This window comes from Parasteatoda tepidariorum, chromosome 8 (genome assembly GCF_043381705.1).
Source record: "Parasteatoda tepidariorum isolate YZ-2023 chromosome 8, CAS_Ptep_4.0, whole genome shotgun sequence".
Taxonomy (NCBI): domain Eukaryota; kingdom Metazoa; phylum Arthropoda; class Arachnida; order Araneae; family Theridiidae; genus Parasteatoda; species Parasteatoda tepidariorum.
Genome location: NC_092211.1, coordinates 71,474,333 through 71,496,234, shown reverse-complemented (window position 1 = coordinate 71,496,234; position 21,902 = coordinate 71,474,333). Strand labels below are relative to the sequence as shown.

The window sequence follows — 21,902 nt, the reverse complement described above, 5'->3', positions numbered from 1 at the left end:
TAACTTTATTTAAACAATATTTCTTTTGGAATCAAGTCACTTTTACATTATTTCTCAGATATGGCACTTGGATCAGAAATTTTTCGTTACGATTATTAAATTTGAATAAAACATGCCATAAAGTCAATCTAAAAACGGAAAAGTTAAAGTTATAACTTAATTTATTAAGTTAATAAAAGGGAATGTATGCAAATTGTTCTGGATGGAAAGAGTAATTAAAGTTGACGACCTTACCTCTAAGGAGTGTGCTTCTACTTACTTAAAGTGGCATGTCAAAGTACAAAGCACGATCCACTATATCGACATAAAATCTAATTACGTAGTAATTAAGTAAATGGGGCCTGTGTAAATGTCACTTAAACAGCCTAGGCTGTTTAGGGAGGGGAAGAAGTTCATTAGGCATTTTAATTTTGATAATTGACGTTCATCAAGAAAGAAAATTGCCAGCTGTTATTCCTATTTGAACACGTTTTATTATGAATTTGTCATAATGTCAGGTGCCTATTGCCAAGAAGTATTTTGATTTTTCTCCCGCGAGGTAATTTGGATAACTTTTTAGCGGTTACACGGGAGTTGAGATTATTTTTTTTTTCAATTATCAAGCCAAATGTGTAATTTTGTTACTTATATAAAATATTTGAGTGATTAATTATTGAAGGAAGTATGTTAATAATGGTTCAAAATTGAAATTTCTTCTTTTCATTGTCGGTTGGGAGGAAATCTGTTATCACGATTTTTGATACTAAGAGCAGTACATATTTTAAATATTATATGATTTTTTTAATGGGTATTTTTAATTTATGAGCTGAAAATAGTTTATTAATGAGCATGTGTTTTACATGTAGGTTGCACGAGAGTTGAGATTTTATTATTAATTATGTAGCTCGATATGCAATTTATTACTTATATAAAATGCTTGAGGGACTATATATTCGAAATAAGTATGCTACTAATGGTTTAAAATAAAAATTTGTTCTTTTCATTATCGATTTGAAGGAAATCTGTTATCGCGATTTTCAATGCAAAGAGCAGTACATATTTTGAATATTATATGATTTTTTTATAGATCTTAATAATTTATTTATTGAAAACACTTTATTAACAATCATATTTTCTGCATGTATGTTACACGAGAGGTGAAATTTTATTTTTAATTGGCAGTTTGTTACTTATCTAAAATGTTTTAGCTACAAATTATTCGAGATAAGTGTGTTTATAATGGTTTAAAATTGAAATTTGTTCTATTCATTGTGAGCTTGAAGGAAATCTGTAATCACGATTGTTAATACTAAGAATATTACATATTTTGAATATATATTTTGAATGCATATTTATATATTTTGAATGCATATTTGAATGCATATCTTGAATGCATATTTATATATTATATATTTTGAATGCATATTTTTTACATGTATGTTACGCGGGAGTTGAGATTTATTTTCAATTATCTAGCTAAATATGTAATTTATTACTTTTATAAAATGTTTGAGGGATTGATTATCGAGATAAGTAATATTATATGATTTTTTTCATGTATATTTTTAATTGTTTGTAGTGAAAAAAGCTTATTAGTAGGCATGTTTTTAACATGTATGTTACACGGGAGGTGAAATTTTATTTTTAATTAGCAGTTTGTTACTTATCTAAAATGTTTTAGCTACAAATTATTCGAGATAAGTGTGTTTATAATGGTTTAAAATTGAAATTTGTTCTATTCATTGTGAGCTTGGAGGAAATCTGTAATCACGATTGTTAATACTAAGAATATTACATATTTTGAATATATATTTTGAATGCATATTTATATATTTTGAATGCATATTTGCATATTTTGAATGCATATTTGAATGCATATCTTGAATGCATATTTATATATTATATATTTTGAATGCATATTTTTTACATGTATGTTACACGGGAGTTGAGATTTATTTTCAATTATCTAGCTAAATATGTAATTTATTACTTTTATAAAATGTTTGAGGGATTGATTATCGAGATAAGTAATATTATCTGATTTTTTTCATGTATATTTTTAATTGTTTGTAGTGAAAAAAGCTTATTAGTAGACATGTTTTTTACATGTATGTTACACGGGAGGTGAAATTTTATTTTTAATTAGCAGTTTGTTACTTATCTAAAATGTTTTAGCTACAAATTATTCGAGATAAGTGTGTTTATAATGGTTTAAAATTGAAATTTGTTCTATTCATTGTGAGCTTGGAGGAAATCTGTAATCACGATTGTCAATACTAAGAATATTACATATTTTGAATATATATTTTGAATGCATATTTATATATTTTGAATGCATATTTGAATGCATATATATTTTGAATGCATATTTGAATGCATATTTTGAATGCATATTTGAATGCATATTTTGAATGCATATTTATATATTATAAATTTTGAATGCATATTTTTTACATGTATGTTACACGGGAGTTGAGATTTCTTTTCAATTATCTAGCTAAATATGTAGTTTGTTACTTTTATAAAATGTTTGAGGGATTGATTATCTAGATAAGTATGCTAATGACCGTTTAAAATTGAAATTTGTCCTATTTATTGTGAGCATGCAGGAAATCTGTAATCACGATTTTTAATACTAAGAACAGTATATATTTTGAATGTTACATGATTTTTTCTAAGATATTTTAAATTCCCTTATCAAAAAAATTGAATAAACATGTATGCTTTTTTATTCATATAGATCTAGCCTTGTAGTATTAGATAGAAATTCTCTTTGATTTATTTGAAAAACAGTGATGCTTCACTGAAAAGATATTTCGAATTACTATTCTTTATTTTAGCTTATTTTAAGTATAACTGTTTTATATATGAAGTTGTAATTACTAAAAAAGAATTTTTTTTCTCACTATATTGCATTTGAACGAACACGCAATATCATTTTTCAAATATGATTTAAAAATCGTAACTTTACTACTTATATAAGCTCAGCGACCAGAGACAGCAGTTTATTGACGGAGTGAGTATAAAAATGTGCAAATATTTTAAAATTATAATTAAATATTAATTTTTTACTGTAAAAATATATAAATATTTACTTTTTGTGTGTTTTATTATATTTATTACGTTATGTGCTTTTGTTATGACAATTATTATTAGAATTTATTTCTAATTGAAAAGTAAAAAAAAATTAAAATTGACTGATGAATAAAATTATTTGTATTAGTAACTACAATTGTTTAAGAATACGAAGTCTTCTTATTTGTTATTCTTAATACTGATAAAAAAATCAATCCGGATTACTTCTCAAATTCCTTTCTAGTATAAAAATTACAATAAAAATATTTATTTTTTTAGTTTATCTTGAAAAAAAATCCTTTAAATAACATGCAGAAACTAAAGACTAAAGATTTTTAAATGCAAGTAAGGAATGGACTTATTTTTAGAGAATCTGGTGGTTCTCATAAATCAAAGAAAACATGAAGACTTTTTCCTTGTCTGAAAATATTACTCAGGCAGAAACGACAATACTAAAGTTTCTCTTCATTAAAAATGGATTTTCAGATCCACTATGATGTATAAAAAGTCAAAATTTTAAACTATTTAATATTTTCTCTAAATTATCTTACTGCATTCGGACTAGTTTAGCAAAGATTTCCAATAGAAATAATCAAGAAGAAAATTATAAGAAATCCAGGAAATAAAAGGAATACATATTTTGATTTGTGATGTGTATGTCTAAAGACTACTGGAAGTTAACCTCCTAAATTCTCATTTTTCATTTCATTATTCTGGCATTTTAAGCGTTATCTAATGATAATTGTTAAAATGGCAGTTTTAAAACGTAGTTTAAATGGCAGTTTAAAAGCATTACGCAGATCTAAATGTTAAACTCAGATTAAAATTAAGTTTACATTTAATTTTCAGCAAAATTAATTAAATTTATAATTCTGCGTACTTATAAGAATTAATAAACTACTGAAAAAGTTTTCGATAATTATCATGAAAGCAAGTTTTCTAACCAAAAAATCAAGTTTGAGCATTGATATAGTGTAAAAAAGGGATTTCTCAAAATTAAGCAAAAATATGTCAAAATATTTCTGAAACAAATAATAGGTGAATTTGAAAACCCCATGTATTCAAAATCGAAACAAAGTTTGCTCATTTTTGACACAATGCATATTCTCAAAAGTAAAGTTGAGGGAGAAAAATATGTGAGAGATGTTCGTTGGCTGCTGGTAGGATTCAAGCCAAGGACATCCGTCTTTGTAGTAGGATGCTCTAACTATCACAGTTGCCCTTCCCAGCTCAGGTAGAGTTATAAAGCTTGATATAGTGGCTGCGGCAATAATTCTTCATGACATACACTTCATTCGCTTTAAAGATTTTAAGACATAGCAAAATAAGCAAAAAGTTAAAATAAATTTACCGACTTTACTATTAGAACCATATTTTCCAAATTACAACTCTTTGTATCACTGAAACTGGAAATTAGCACCCCATGATGAGTCATTACGGTGGTCACTATATAAAGCTTTCTAACTCTTCCTGGACTGAGGTGCACAACTGTGGTGGTTACAGCAGGCTATGAACCTGGAAGTTGTTGGTTTGAATCTTGCCCGCAGTCAACGAACATCTCTTTCCCACATTTCTCCCTCCACATCCGACTATGTATTATGCCCAAGAAATGGGCCTATGTTGTTCAATTTTGAATACATGGAGTTTTCAAAATCGACTATAATTTGTTTCAGAGAAATTTTAACACATTTTCGCTCAATTTTGAGAAATCCTTTTTAATTGTGCACTAACCGAACCTGTGAAATATTAACCGAATCAATTAAACAATAAAAAGCGATTTTTGTTTCGAATAATAATGTTTGCAATTAAAAATGAGTTTAAATACGAAGATTACTTGTTAATTAATAATAATAATAATAAATATGACGATCATAATTGCAACACTGGGTAAGTTATGTTTTGAAATGTTAAACATTTTACGAAAGCAATATACTGATTTGGTGATTTTTTTTCGTTTTATTTTTCAAAAGCAATATAGTGTTGCATGACGAAATAAAGATATAGTAACAGCCCTTTTAATATTACGTATTCATTTCTCTTAAGTGGCATCAGAATTGCGGGTATTGCTCTATCTAAATTGGCGATACTTTTCTTGAAGCAAAGAAAAATGCAAAAAATTTTAAGAATCTTCATTTTCTGTTTTTTTGTTTTTTTTGTTTTTCTTTTAAATTTTTTCTTTTTCTTCAGAAAGGAAAAACAAACTCTTATAGAGATCTCATGAAAAAAAATAGAGCATTAGTTGGAAACTTTATAAAATCATTTTGGTTGGAAATTATTGAAAAAAATTATAAAAAAATGTTCAAAATTACTATGTTTTTTTAATTAAAATTTTTTTTAATTAGATTTTGTTTGCGACAGTGGGATACTTGCAAGTGTCGTTGTGTGTGTAACTCGATCCCAATTGATTATTGAAAAATGGCATTTGTTTGCGTTAGCAACAGTTCCTTCCATTCTATTTCGAGTAACCCAAGCCCAACAAGTATCAATTTTCTTAAATGTCACATTCTATATTCCTTCTCAAAGATTTCAATTCTTTCACTTTATATTTCTTACAGTCACGAAGTCAACATGTACTAAAAATATATCGTAGTTACAATGAAATACATAATCAAATAATAAATCTAAGTTAAGTAAAAGACGTAGACGAGAAGTAATTACACGTCAACAAATCTGTTGGGTGATACAGTTCTGCATTTAATTAACTTCACGTTCATTAATATTCTAACTATGTGGAGATACTTAGTTCAACTTTATTACGCCATTTTGCTTATAAAAATCAGCTGGCACAGACTTCTTAGGTCAAAAGTGGGGGTATTCGTAATATTCTTCTTCTTGAAATGCATGTACCCGATTGGGAATTTTAAAATTCTTAAATTCTTTGCAAAGAGTAAGGTGAAACATATTTACTGCTTTTTCAAATTTTCTCTTCGTGTTTTCACAGTATTTTGTCTGTCCTTGTAGCGGAATGCTGTTTTGTACCTCTTATAACAACAGAACTGTTTGCTCTAAGATTCTGAACTCTGAACATTGTACGAGGAGCAGGTTTATCTCCCTATATGAAAAATCATTTAAAAACCTTAATTCTTCTGTTCTGGAGAAATGCTTGAAAAATGATTATTTTTTCTCATAAATTTAATAATAGTCATTATTATAAATAAACTCGAATACCATTTTATTTAAGATATATGGAACGTACTTCAGCTCTTAATTATTTTTGATAAGGTTTTTTCTTCAACGAGAATGGCATGGGGTGAATGGCTTCGTTGCTACGTCACCAAATTAGTATTTTTAAACTTCTCTGTAACCCTATTTTTAATTTTTTTTAGTTATGCCTTTGAAATCTATAAAAAAAATAAGCTATAATTTTTTTTCAAAAGATTAATGAATGTGTAGACAAAAAAGTATAAAATAAACTAATTTTTGAAAACAATATTAAAATTAACGACTTTTTTATGGGTTTGGAAGGAAAAAATAGTAAATAAAATACTGCCTGTAACTTATAAATATCGAGTTTATATAAGTTTGGCTAAATTTTCCAGGTACGAAGTACATTTTTTATAAAATTATTTTATAATGCGTTCCTATAATTTATTATAAACGTATGAAAAAAAATAAAGCATCGACTTTTTATTTGAAACCTTAAAAAATTTTGTACGAATTTCTTCAACACGTTTTAAGATAAAATTCGCGTAAAATGAACATAATATTTGGAAAATTAGCCATATAAACCTGATTTTTGTACGTTAAACCCCATATTTTACTTAATACTTTTCCATATAGACCCATAGATAAGTTATATAATTTTTTAGAATATAATAAGCATATTTAGAATATAATAGCAATATTTACAATCGAATAAGAATATAATTTTTTTCATTAAAAATTAAGTAGTAATTTGTAAAATCATTTATTTTTCGCCATTTTATTACTTTATTGTATTTAAAAAAAAACAGCATATCAGAGTGTATAATTTTACGCTTTTTTATTTAGAAATCTATAGCATCATTATTACTATTAATAATAAGAATTTTTAGTGCTTCAACTAAAAGACACGAGTAATATTATTAACTGTAACTAATTTTCATTTCCAAACATACTTAAATTAGGAGCACTAAATATTTACAACTTATACAAGTTGCATTTTGCATTTTAATAAAAAAGGCACTCGAATAACTCCTATCATTGAATATAAGGACATCAGATTATCTTAACTTATGGAAAAAAGCTCTCGGCGTTACAACTATCTTCTATTCTATCTTCTAACTATCTTCTATCTCAAGAGTAAGAAAATGGCATTTTGTTTCAAAAATATAGCATAAAAACGTAAGACAATACCTTAAAATATTTGAAAACCATTTTTAGGATAGATAAATGCGTTTAAACTATTTATTTGATCTGTTTTTTTTTTCCTTTTATCTTGCTCTCAGCGACTTTGCCTACGCTGAAGTACTTTGTTTTCAATTTTAACCATTTTCAAGAGATGTCCGTGAAGTTGTTAAAGTTTTCTATCTATTGAAATTTTGTAATAGTCTTATAAATCTGTCCAGTTGCTTTAGGAATGATCAAATACATTCGCGACAAAGAATTCTTTTTTTTTTGTTGATAAAAACACAAAATTATTCAAAATAAATACATAACATACAGTTAATTATTTAACATTTATTCATTTATACAATTAACTAACGTATAATTAGCTACTTAAACTATCACTTAAGACTTCCTTACAAAATGAATCGAACTAAATACTCGACGAATAACTAATTATTTACCTCTACTTAAATTATTAACACAACCAAGCAAACTGAATATAAACAAATGTTTAACGCACAGCTAATTAGTTTGCATTATTTAAATTATCAGTTAAAACAACCTAGCAAATTTATTTATTATAGATGAAATTAAAATATTAATGAAATCAAATATATATGATTAAATAAAAGAATTCTAATTTTCGACAAAGTATTCTTAGAATGTGAGCGCAGTAAATAGAGCCCATTTATACTTAGCTAAATGCAAGTCACATTAATTGGTACAAAAGCAGAAAACAATAAAATAATAGCAATTATTCCATCAGACATAAAAATACATTTAGAAGAAATTGCAAAACCAGTCAATTTAACCTACGTGGTCATAAAAGTTTTAAAAGAAATTGCAGGAAACTAGTTGCCAGTTACATAAAAAATTACAGAAAACTACTATAATGTTACGTCAAGTTAAGTAGATTGTTCAATGATATTTGAGAAATAGAAACCATAAAGGTAAAAAAAATAGGATAGATCTAAACATTTTTAGCAAAAATTTTATGTTCTTAACACAAATTTGCCAAAAATAAAATTATAATTAATTATCTGAATTGCAAATATTTAAAACTAGTATATATGTTGTATATACACCTAAATAAACAGTAATCTTATGCTTTATTAACTACCGGAATTCTGTATAAGGAAAATTATAAAAAAGATAACGATAAACACCATATTTTAAAATATACATAAAAATTAGGCGTCTAAATTAAATTATTCTGAATATCCCTAGCAAAATACTCGCTCTTCATACGTGCTAAAAAGTAGTGAAAACCACGAAATTGATAATTATCACCTCTATCAAAACATACACACAACTTGAAAGCAACTACTAGCGTAATAGATAAGGTTAAATAATACCAATTTTATTTTATTTATTATTAATTGCTTTTCCTTCTCCCAGTAGAATACCGAAGTAAAGCATCACTGGCTGCGGTCAGTAAGCAGATGGGTGATCACTTTGATCAGCCTACGTAGGGACCGAGGGTGATCGGTATCGATCCTCAAAAAACTGTTCTACTGTAAAGCTCAACTTTGCGCTCTGGTTGTTGGGCTACCTAAGCAGAGGAGCCTTGCCTTCAGCAGAGGATCAAAATTGTGATGGCATGTTTTCGAATCATTCTCAAAGATGTTTCCCAGACAGTCGCCACTAGCCCATTGTGCAGATTAAGTGTGACGTAAATAAAATATTTACCTACCTATATTGCGGCTTTGCGGCGAACTCCTCCAGACTGAAAGTCTATGGCTGTCTGCTGTTATGGTTACAGACTAGAGCACATTTCTAATGGGAGTGAAATTGAGGAGAGAAGGAGTCGATTGGTTTACTCAAGACTACCTACGCTAAGATTAAGACAAAACTATTCGCCCCACACCCCTATTCGAAGTAACCTTTCTTCGTAACCATAGTACCCACCACGACGCTAGACGGGTGCGCCTGGAGGAGTTCTGCTGAAAGCTGCACTATACCTAATTGTTTCTTGTCTCCGTGGATTTATGCTTTTGGATTGTTAATCTTGTCCATCCCATTAAAATAAAGATTAACTCTACTCCGAATTCCTTGTCAAAGTAATATTCCTCAATGCCAATTCTTGATAATCAAACTTTGCTAAACCTATTACCACAGTACTAGAATTAGGAAATCAATATAAAAATCAATATGAAATGCCTTCTTTAATATTGATTAAAGCATCACGCTTTACCACTTTTCCAGTTATACCTATTACCAAAATTAATTAAGCGCGAGTAGCGTCAATGACAGTAAGGACATTTGTACAATACCTGGACCCGAATAAGAACCATTTTCCATTAATTTTGTCCTTTAGTACTAAACTAATTTTTATTTTTGATTTATTTAGAATTTTAAATCGCTTAGTTTAATCTAAAACGCTATTCAAAATTGCAACTATAAATAAAATAAACAATTCGCTTCGGATAACTTCAAAAATACAAATTAGGCTTATGCAAAAAACCTACGCATACTACCACGTTCACGTTGATCATTGATCTACCTGGCAAATATAATAAAAAATAATTATATAAGGAAGAAGGTACAATAAATTCCTTTTTTAAGTAAGGAGAGTTAGAAGCTATCAAACATCACTGATATTATTTTTCTAATATTTGAAAAAGCGGAACTGTCAGTAGTTTAATTTATAACAATGGCTAACGCTAAATCTAAGAGAAAAATAATTTTTCAGACATCTCTTCCGAACGAACTAATTGAAAATTTCGCATAATCGTTCCAGAGAATTTCCCCAATCAAAAAATAAAATAAATTCTGCAGTTTACTATAGTTTTGCAGTTGTAAGAGATGCACGATTTCTATGTTCTTTATATAAATGGTAGCTGCACACGCTCTATTTGTAAGGGGAGAAAAAAAGTTCATAACCTTTAAATTGATTTTAATTATGAACAAAACTGAAAGACAATTAATTAAACTGAACCAAATTTTTTTCTTATTATTTGTTGGCCTTTCTGTTGGCTTTACGTACTCAGATTAAGCAAAACCTGTTTTTATAAATTTATCCTTCATTAAATATACATATGTTCAAAAATTTATTATATCTAACGACATATCCTAACGGTGAAAAATTACAACTATAAATAATTTTCTCTGGTACCTTTCCATTGGGTGGTCCGCAAAAACCTATTTCTACAGTACCTTCGTACCGAAATTGGTGTATTTAGTACACGTTAAAAGTAACAATTAACATAATAACAGTAGTGCCTTCTACTAAAATTAATTAAACATGTTCAGTGTCTGTTATAATAATATGATTTCTGTAAGATTTTTGTAGATAAATAAGTACCTTTCCTCCATTAATTTAGCTTTTTAGTACAAAATTAGTTCTTAATTTAATTTGTATAAATTGCCAAACTTAATTAATCATCATTGGCGCCAATAATAATATGACAATTTCTTATGGTTCTCATGTAGAAATATGTGACCTTTCTCCATTAATTTAGCTTTTTAATAAAAACTTTTTTTTCATCAAAAAGTATACTTATTGCCAGAATTACTTCATTGCAATTCACGAAATTATTAGTAACGACAAAAATATTTTTATAGTCATTTCTGGTGCACCAACAGTTATTGGTATATATTTTAAAGGACTCAATGGTGATTATTTATATATAGTATTAAATACTATCATTATTGACATTTTAGTACTGTGGTCGCTTAGAGCCGCAGTGGCTCAGAGGATGGAGCATTCACCTTTCAAAGAGGTGACCCAGGTTCGACTTCCAGAAGAGACTGGGTGCTGCGAATTCTGCTTCTGCCTGGTACCGAGCACAGTGCTGACATAAAATAGCCACAGTGGTACCCGGAGCTGGGGTTAGAATTCCCTAGCCGTCCACCAAGCAAAGTTTTTCCAATACAGGATTCAGGAGTTCCCTCGTCTTCTGGAGTAGTTTCGAAATTACAAGGCTAGGGAAATAAACATTCGCAGTCGTAAACTCATAATTTTGTCGGTTGCTTAACACCGGTCATAAAATAAAATAAAATATAGGTGCATTGTATAGACACTATGGTAATAGTTTTTTTTTTCGGACCTCCGAAACGACTGAATTCCTTAACATAACCGTACTTCAAAATCTTAACTTATTTTATGTACCTAATCTTCATTTATATATTTACTTATTGATATTTACTTATATATTTTTATTTATTTATTTTTATTTGCTTATTTTTTGTATTTGTTGCATATTCCGTTGTGGCTACATACTATTAGATTTATAAAAATATCAGTTAAAAATTTCGACATAAATTATTATGCATTAGGGCGTATCGAAAAAAATCGAAATTTCCTAGATCTTTTTGCGGTAGTGCGGAAAAGATGTGAATTCCTATTATTAAAAAATGAGCGGAATCTTGAAACTCTGAGTTGATATCTTCTGTTGCCTCAGTGGGCCTAAAGTTCCAAAAATTGGACTAAAAATGATTACAGTACAAAAATTAATACATAATCACAGATTTCGTTGACTGGTTTGAGGTTGCAACTAAAAGTTACAATATTTTAAAAACAACAGCTGTAAAAAATTTTAGAATTACAGATTAATATCTTCTGCCGCCTCATCGGCATTTAATTTAGGAAATTTCGACCCATTTTGGTACTTTTCTGTATAGCTGCTTACTGCTTGTACAATGCACAATCGAGACAGACTGGATTTGGCAGACTGAAGACTGCACAAAGAAGTAGAACAACCCTATTTTGAACCCAAGAAACAAATCGGAGCGACCAGTAAATCACGTGACTACTCTCCTTCTTCTGACTAATTGCCGTAGGCCGGCGCCACAAGCATCTGCGAGTCGCCACTGGTTTTAACTTGCTTAAAGCAGTATCCGTTCAATTAGTTTACAGTCTTTACACTTGTACTGCAGTCGTTTTTTAAGGAATTTCTCTTCTGGTTTTGCGTATTTCGTCACAATTTTCTAATAAGAGATATTGGTAAATATTAGAAATGCCAAAATCATCACAATCAAAATTTTCAAAACGGCAAACGTTGCAATGCCCTATTTTTGGAACACCAAAAGATTTTTTAAGAATGCTGCCAACGCATGAGGACATGATACGATGTTGCGCTCACGAGAGATGGCGTATTGGTTGCGAAACTGGTGGAAATAAAGAACCACGCTTTTCAGTTATTGCAGAAACTGTGGCTTTGAAGACTGAAAATTTATACGTCGAAGCATCCATTCCTTCAGTTTCACATAAACGTGTTTGTGATATGATACACGTATAGCATGGAAAATGTCGATCGATAATGAAAAATATAAAACGCGTGGAAAAAAGTGCGACTGCTCTGAAAAATGTTGAGAACTATAAAACGGAAATAAAAAAACTATTTGACATATCTGCCTGTAAATGCGCGATTTTTAAGGAGTGTGTTTAAAACTGGAAAACACAGTTCTTGTCAGTCAAAGATATGGTGTATCCAACAGAGCCACAGCTGCTATAGCATCTAGTGTTATGAAAGATTTGGGTTTAATATCGGAATCAGATACCAGCCTCGTTACAGACAAAAATAAAATATGGCGGGAAAAATCGAGAATTTACAAAGAAATTGTCTCAAAATCAAATGAAAATCGTTCCACTATATATGGAAAACTGACAAAACTTTAACATCAGAAACACACGAGGGTAAGCAGTTCCAAAGAACAATTGTAGAAGCTCATTACTGTATTCTATCAGAGCCTGATTCTACGCACATGAGACATATTACGCCTGTAAGTGGATCTAGTCTTCATATATCTAATAGCATTTACGAATATGTAACAGGTGATTTATCGGATGATTTTAGTAATCTTTTTGTTCTCGGGTGTGACGGCACTTTCAGAGACCAGTACAATGGATTATCTGCTTACTTCATTTCAATGAGTTGCCATTACGACACCTATTTGAGTCGATTGACGGCAAGTCATCTGGCCCCACATCTTACACCGGAGACATTGGACGGAACCTCAAAGGATGCGAAAAGCTTTCAATTGTTGCTTTTAATAGCATTGAATGCGAGATGCCAGATGTTGATCACACCACTCTCAGTTCAGATCAGAAATACTTATTAAACATTTGCACCGCCATTAGTTCTGGCGTTTGTAGTTCTAATCTAGCTAACCGGTAACCAGGAACATTGAATTTGGCTCGCTGGCTAACAACTGCTAATCGAATACTGAGGTTATATATATCTACATTAGACCCATTAAACGAGTTGCTAACTTTAGTTGTATTCATTCTAAGAGTCTACGCACCCTCATGGTTCCGAATAAAGATTCATCATTCCATAAAAGACGGTACAAGACACCTGTGGCATTTCATCAATTCCTCTGGCTACTTGCCTAAAAAGTATCGTGACGTAATCGAACCAATTATTTCTCGCAACGCTTACTTTGCAGCTCCAGAAAACATGCTTTTGGACATGTTAACGGATGAGAGGTGCCATATTAGGACCCTTGCAGCTCGGCGGATTATTAAAGCAAGGGAAGTTAGCCCAGAAGGAAATTGTATTCGCAAATTCGTTATTCCGGCTCTTGACTTTGAAGCAGCAGACTATGTAGATCTCACTGACTGGCAAGCTTGTTATGTGACATCGCCTCCCGTTCTCAGAGAGATCAGTTCTCAAGAACTTCTGAAGATGATAAAGGACGGCATGCCAATGGACTGCTGGGAATTTATTAAATTTCCTTCACACACACAAGCAGTGGAGCGGATTGTGAAGCTAGTTACTGCAGCTTCTGGAAAAACAGTTGGGCCGCTGCACAGGGATAGATTTATTAGAGCGACACTAGAACCCAGAAAACATATGTCAAAATTTGAGACAAAAAATTATTACAAACAGTAATGCTTTTGTCATTTGTATGTTTAAGACGTAAAATAGAGTCTCTCTTTCTATTTAAATGAGGTAAGTGTGAAGTTTATTTACTTAAAATTTTGCCTTCATTTTCCAAAATTTTGTTGCGATGAGGCGGCAGAAGATATTAAAATATAATTCTAAAATTTTTTGTGGTTGTATTTGTTATAGAATAGCAACTTTTAAACACTACCCCAAACCGATAAACGAAATAAGGATTTGTTTATTATTTTTTTTATTTTAATGATTTTTGTCCAATTTTTGGAACTTTCGGCCCACTGAGGCTACAGAAGATATTGACCCAGAGTTTTGATATTCCGCACAATTTTTAATGATGGGTGTTCTCATCTTTTCTGCACTACCGCCAAAAGATCTAGGAAATTTCGATTTTTTCGATACGCCCTATTATGCATATTATTGAATCTATGATATTCACTTAACCCCAACTTTAACATGGCTTATTTGACAATTCTAATTTTATTTTATTAGTTATTTTTAAGTTCCCATTATTTAAACTCATAGAGATTTAAAAGCGTAAGTATTAATATATGAAACTCGTGGCTCCATTATTCATTACACTATTTTAAATAGGAATTTGGTGACGTCATTACCATACATCGTAAAATTGTTTTTATTCATATGATGTTGATTTTACTTATGAATATCTAACAACGGTAATCGAAGACAAATAACTCAACAAAACTAGTTTTAGATTGATTGGATCTGCAACTTAGCAAATCACTCATATCCTAAAATATTTATCATATCTTGTGGAAAACTAATTCTTGGGGCGGTAGATTCAGTGGTCAAAGAGAGTTTTCATAGACAGTTTCTTTTACGGATTGTTTTTTGTATTTTGTATTAGGGGGCAGGAAAGTAATGTCGTTTCGGTGCATTTGATATCTGCTATCAAGATTTTATTTTTAATCAAGAATGTATTCACTCTCGTTGGCAACAACCTTTCAATGACGGATCGAAAATGAATCGAAATGGAAAAAAAAGAATGAATTGGTTTTTAAGTTTAACGAATATTTAATGAGCCGAAACGACATTACTTTCTGGTCCCCCTAATAATTACATTAAATTCGCTTCGGATCGGTAGAGAATTGCGAGTTCGTATAAAATTCATACGTATAAAAATTCCGCTTTATTAATATAAATGGGATTGAAAGTTTGAAAATATATTTACTGGTAAAATTAATAATTTTTCCTGTGTTAAAAAATAACTTAATTTTTGACAACAAACAGTCCATAAATAAAGAGAGAAACTAGAGTACCTTCAAAAATCATTTTTAATTTCCAATGAGGAATTGAAACTATTATTTAAAGAGTTAAAAAATTTTAATCACGAATCTAAAGCAAAAACAAATCAGTGATATTTTTTATGACAAAAATTCTAAAATCCATTATTAGAATTTGATTTTTGTTTATGCACAAAAAAAGTATACGTGCATTTAAAGTACTTGTAGAAGTGTTTAATATATATGCGCTCGGTAGAATTCTTTTCAAATAAATATATAATTTGAATGGCAAAATTGTTTAAAGTAACATATTAAATATGAAGTTAAAAAAAATATTTTAGGAGCTCTCTTTGGTTTGACAAATGGAAGATTATAAAAATTCTAAAATTCAAATATTAGTATATATTTAAGTTACGTTTACTTAGGTTTAATTTAGGTTTCAAACTTTTAAAGTTTTGTTTTAAATCGTAATAGTGAAAATTTTAAATCACAGTTGTTTAAACATTTAAAGATTTTCAATTTCATATTTGAAATGTTTTAACTTTTACAGATAACTAACAGATAACTTTTACAGGTTTAACAGATAACTTTTTTTCTTCTGAATGTTAAAAACCACTTTAAAGGAAACATTACACGTTTTTCTTAAAAATTGAATTTTATATATTTTTTCGCATTGAACTTCAAAAAAAATTTTCAAATTGATGCTGCTTACTATTTTTTTAAAATGTTTTTCTTACATTAAATGTTCATCATGCGATATTTATCAATAGCTTATATTCATCAAAAAAAAACTTTCATTTCACAAAAAGGAAAAAATAATACAAACAGACAATAAAGGTCTCAAAAGATCTGTAATATTAATACCAATGTTTGTTTTACAAAATGTTTTTGATTTTAATTTATTGAATTTCAGATTCTAAGAAAACAGGAAAAAAATTTTCCAAAAATTTAATAAAATAATAACCTTATCCAAGACAAAATGAGTAAAATTTTTATTTGCAGAAGAATGAGTTAAGAATTAACATCGACCGTAAAACACGAACTCCCGATACAAAATTTACCTGATACGTCATACAGAGTATAAGTATACATTCATCCCAGTGTTAAAACTTTTGTACGAATACAGTAAATATTAGGTCGGATAAATTTATCCAAACATAAATGTTTTCAAACTTTCCGCCAAATTTATAAGAAATTTGACGCATGATATCTACTAAAAAATTTCATTTCAGGAAAAATCACTTCAATAGAATTTCTCTTAAAAATCTATACATATTAAAAAATATCCGTTAACCCTTTGGCTCAAATAGGACACCGGTGTTCATTTTATTTATATTTTCTCTAACCCTGTCTTATTTTAGGCAAAAATATATTTTGTTATTTTTTTAATTATAAAATACAGCATAACAGTTTCTTAAAAAATCTGTTAGCTTATGGAAATTTTTATTTGTGCTAAAAAAAAGGTGTTTTAATTTTTTTCCATTCACATTTGAAAATTTATCAATAATTGATTTTATAAATTAAGGAAATTTCAATGATGAATAACTGTTTCTCTTAGATCTAAATAACTGCAAACAAGAGCAAATTTATAAAATTATTGTTTGTAAGTGAGCCAGCCGAGTTTGTAAGGTTTTACCTTTAGTACAGAAAAGGACACCAGTGTTACTCGCTGTATTTCATAACCATAATTCATTAAAATGCTAAAAATAATATTTTGCACTTATTTTTTACTAAATTAATACAAAATCATGAAAATAGTATGAAAAATAAGTTTAATAAAAATTATGCGTTAAAGGGTTAAAAAGTTTTATTTTATTGCTTGAGCTACTTCCAAATAAATTCAATATTGTAATTTACTACTTACCAAATTGTAACCAAAGGTAGACGATAAACATCCCTCTCTGACACATTGTGGAGCGTATTATTCTTCAAAGTTTATTTATCCTGACTTCAGCATGATCTTTTATAGTGATATATGTCTTATACAGTCTGACGTACTTTTAAAACAAACCATAACGTATTCTTAGCACAATAAAAGTACTATCTTACTTAATAACAAGACTACTCATAACAAGAAGTAAAGTATACTTATTAACAAGAAGTACGTTGCCAAGAAATACTTTTCAAAAATTTTTAAGCATGATTTCACTTAAAACATGTTTCATTAAACTATATATTGGCACATGTTCAGCATCAGATTTGAAGCAACTTATTTGTAAAATATTCATTTCAGTCATATTGTTATCGTATAATATATTTAATGTATACGATTGTATAATTTCGTAAATTATTTACACTTATGTATTTTGAGCTGGTCCGATTACAATTGGTTGGTTAACAAACATATGTATAAATTACATTCCTTAAAAATTTCGAATATATATGCAACAAGTTCATATAATTTTATTTATTCTTCCTTTGAGTTCGATCTTTATAACAAACGAAATTTATTAACGATCTTTAACGGAATGTATAATTTCAATTTTTCTTATAAGCAACAAGTTTTAAAATCTTAGACATCAGTTTTATTTCATGAAACGATTTATCGCAAGTACCCATAATGCACTCGTGCAAAGTATACGATGTGTTCGTGAAGCACATGTTTCGTGCGGCGGAAGAAGCTCCGCAGTGAAGCTAAGAATCGACTTCCTCTCATCGAACATTCAAACGCAAGTGATGTTGAAGACCACAGCTGCTTGGTATCGGATTTAACCGCTTATTTCTGCGTCGCTAGGGGGAGAGGGGGAGGACAAGAAAAAAGACGCCCTCTATGAAAATTAACTTTTCTAAGCAAACTGATTGAGAACATTTGCGTCAATTGCTGGCTTAAGAACATCTTCGTGCAAAATATTTATTTTTTGCGAAAGTTACCGTAAGGTATCCTAATATTTCGACTATATTTTAAAACTTCATTAGAGTAAATACATAATGACTTCGAGTAATAAATAAACTTTAGATGGTTTAATAAAGAAATTAAAGATTATTCCAGAATTTCCTGGATTCCAGGCATTTTTTTTTCTTCTGTAAATTTGGAAACACAGAGCAATGTTTTCAAGATTTCCTGAAAAGTCATAAAAAATTATCGCTCTTGGACTTTTGTGGAAAACCTTGGTTTGGAGAGTTTGTGAAAAAAATTCATAATATCCTGAATCAGAAACTGTTTAAAATATGATTGTAATGACCAAGGACCTGTTCCTGCTGATAAGTGAAAAAAGAAATAGTTTCAGTAACAATAAAAATAAAGTTGTCTTTAAAAGAATGTAGTTTCAAAACTAGGAATTAAATATTCTAAACTGCTTAATGGTTTATAAATACTAACTAATTAATATGTTTAATTTAAATAGTGAATGATAAATAAACAGTGAAAAATGTGAAGGGTTTGGAACATTATGATGATAAAACGAATTTTTATTATTTTTTTTAAATGATACTTTTGCATTTTGCTCCGTTTATTAGCAGAGGTTGATCAAGATCTTTATAAAAAATTCTTTTGCACAACTTCATTATATAATTAAATTAACAAAGGGGAAAAACTTGTTTTTCTAGAGAAAAATCAATAAATGAAAAGACAAGCGTTTTATTTGGTAAAGGTTCCTAAAGTTTCATTGGTGAGGGATCTCACTAGAAGCGAAACTTATGTTATTGTTCCTCTAATATGACTTTTACATTTTATTAAAAAAATAAATATTTTACAATCTGTTTTATTTTGAGTAATTGGATACAAAATATCAGTTAATGCTCAAAAACCTTCTAAAGTTACAGTGAAAATACTGAAACTCACTGGATCAAAAATAAAACATCCATTAAACTAAACTCAGCGGCGCGACAGCCCATAGAGGGCCAAAGCCTACTGTGCCCATCTCAGTTTTCTTGACCTTGAGCTCTGGAGTGCAGGAGCAGATATTCCAGACAGGTGGTCAGCCTAACGCGGAACCCCCAGTGTTTAATCCACAAGCATGCTTGGTACTCATTTATCGACCCACTGAAGAGATGAAAGGCTGAGTCAACCTTGCCCGAGGATCGAACCAGGGACCTGTGGCACGACAGCGCGAAACTCTACCTCCCAGGCGTCAACATTATCGAACTAACATTATCGAAACATTTTCTATCGAACCGAAAAAGTACACCCATTTTAGAAATTGGAATCGTCTGCAAACTCAAGTATTTTGTTTTAGGCTATTTATTCTACAATTTATCTCAAAATCTGTTTTTAACAATTAAAATTATTTTAACAAGGTGCATGATTGCTTGAATTCTAATATATCTAAGGCTATGAAGTAAACATTTTGTAATTGGTTAAAGAATCGTATGAGGCTTAAATTTTTACTTGCACTTAAATATTAGTAATGATGTTTTTTTTTGCAAAAAAAAATATTTTTTTCATAAAAATTCGAAAAATATATTTTTTTCAATTTTGATACTATTTTATGTGTTTCAATTTTTTGACAACAAGGGGTTTTAATTAGGACATACTTAACTATAAATTAAAATTTATTCCAAGCAATTAAAATATTTTTATGACTTACATCGCGTTTGCAAGTAATTATAGTACTTCTTTTTTTCATCAAGCTGCAGCGCTAAAGAAAATTAAATTGTAAATGCTCTTTAAAATATTTTACAAAAAAAGTCGATAATTTAAAAAAAAAATTATGTGCTTATATTGAACTCTTGCAAAATAATCAGAATCCTAAGTTCATTTTCAGCAAAGTTATAGAACGCCAAACAAAAGTTGTACATACAACAAGAAAACAAAATTTACAAAACTACTGTATTGTGTAGATAATGACATTTTTGACCAAAAAAAAAGAAAGAAAAATCTTTGGTTAGTAAAATTTAGATATACGGTATTTAAACCATTCATTAGGTACTTTTTCCGTTCATATGGTAGCGGTTTACTAATTTTTTTTTTAAATAAATGTTCTTTTAACCAAATAGTAAAAAGTGCGAAACTGAAAAGTACATTTAATCGAAAAAACGGATTTCATAAAATGCTCTAAGGATCATGAAAAAATTACCAAATTTTGCGGCTTTCATCAAATTTTATCGCGCAATATAAAGCCATATTTTATTGTTAGTTTTGCCAAAACCATTACTTAAACGCTTCAGTAAAAATTACCGAATATTGCGAATATAACGAATATTGCGAAAAAGTAAAATAACAGTTAAATTTAAAGAATTGTGACGGTACTGTGGAAAATCAATGGAAATGCATAATAGACAGTATCTGTAACGCTGCCAATACTGTGATTGGTAAAGTAACTAAGAAACTGGTTAAGGATTGGCATGATTTTGATTGTGCCATTGATAATGATAAAAAGAATGTTGAATATAAACATATGATACAAGCACACGTAAGAAATAGTGCAGAGGAGTACCATGGATGCAGAAAAGAAGTGAAGAAAAACTTTAGGCAAAAGAAAAGAGCCTGTGATGAAGAATTGTTTAAAGATGTTGAACATCTGAAATCCATTAATGAATGCGGAACATTCTATCGGGAAATTAACCTCAATCGATTGAACTTTAAGCAGACCTCTAGTCTAAACAAAAACAAATTTGGTGAAATTATTACTGATAAACAAGACATTTTAAAACGATGGTATCAACATTTTAAAGAACGTCTTAATGAAAATTATGAGGATGTTAAAATAACTGCACCTGAATTCATAAATGACACAGAAGTTAAGTCTACCACTATTGAGGAGATCAGGGCTTCAATAAAAAACTTAAAGAATAAGAAGACTTCGAAATATGATCTAATTTCAGAGAAACTACTAAGGAATTGTGAGCCTACTTTATTGAGGAATTTATTTGAACTTATTACTGACATATGGCACTCTGAGATTAAGCCAATGGATTGGAATATTAGCATTTTGTGTTCAATTCATAAGAAAGGAGATCCTATGACATGTGCCAACTATCGCGTCATTTGTCTTCTTTGTAAAACTAATAAAATTCTATCTAAAATTTTATTTCTCAGGCTGTTACCATTTCTTGACTCACAAATAGGAAAATATCAATGTAGATTCCGTGCAGGAAAATCAACTAAAGATCAGATATTTTATCTTCGTCATATTTTAGAGAAATGAATGGAATGTAACATTGAAACACATCATATTTTTATTGATTTCAAGGATGCTTTTGATGGTAACAATAGAAATTATCTTTTTGACACAATTAATACTTTTAAAATACCTTCAAAGCAAAGTTATTAATCTACAAAACTCTTGTCCTGCCAGTCTTGACATGCGCTTCTGAAGCTAGAACAATGGCAAAACTAGAAGAAAATTGCATCGCAATATTTGAGGGAAAGATTTTGCAGAGTATACTTGGAGGTGTAAATGAAAACAATAACTGAAAGAAGAGATTAAACTTTAAATTTTGCAAGATTTATAAACAACTTGATATTATTAAATACATAAAAATAAGTAGAACAAATTGATTGGCAAACGTGATT

At 29.4% G+C, this 21,902-nt stretch overlaps 2 protein-coding genes across 3 annotated transcripts in view; one reads left to right on the top strand and one right to left on the bottom strand.

Annotated features, from left to right (window-relative positions):
• The window catches only part of LOC107442922 (cell adhesion molecule Dscam1), a 171,252-nt gene extending 153,121 nt beyond the window's left edge, over positions 1 to 18,131 (bottom strand). For both annotated transcript variants that reach the window (XM_043040967.2, XM_043040966.2), the window contains exon 1: positions 17,313 to 18,131. In XM_043040967.2, coding sequence (XP_042896901.1) covers positions 17,313 to 17,358 — 46 coding nt within the window. In that variant the 5' untranslated portion in view covers positions 17,359 to 18,131. The remainder of the gene's footprint in view (positions 1 to 17,312) is intronic.
• A 2,653-nt stretch (positions 18,132 to 20,784) lies between these two features.
• On the top strand, positions 20,785 to 21,534 carry LOC139426154 (uncharacterized). The gene has a single exon (XM_071183925.1). It carries the CDS (start codon positions 20,785 to 20,787, stop codon positions 21,532 to 21,534), a length of 750 nt encoding a protein of 249 aa, XP_071040026.1.
• Positions 21,535 to 21,902: the final 368 nt, after the last annotated feature.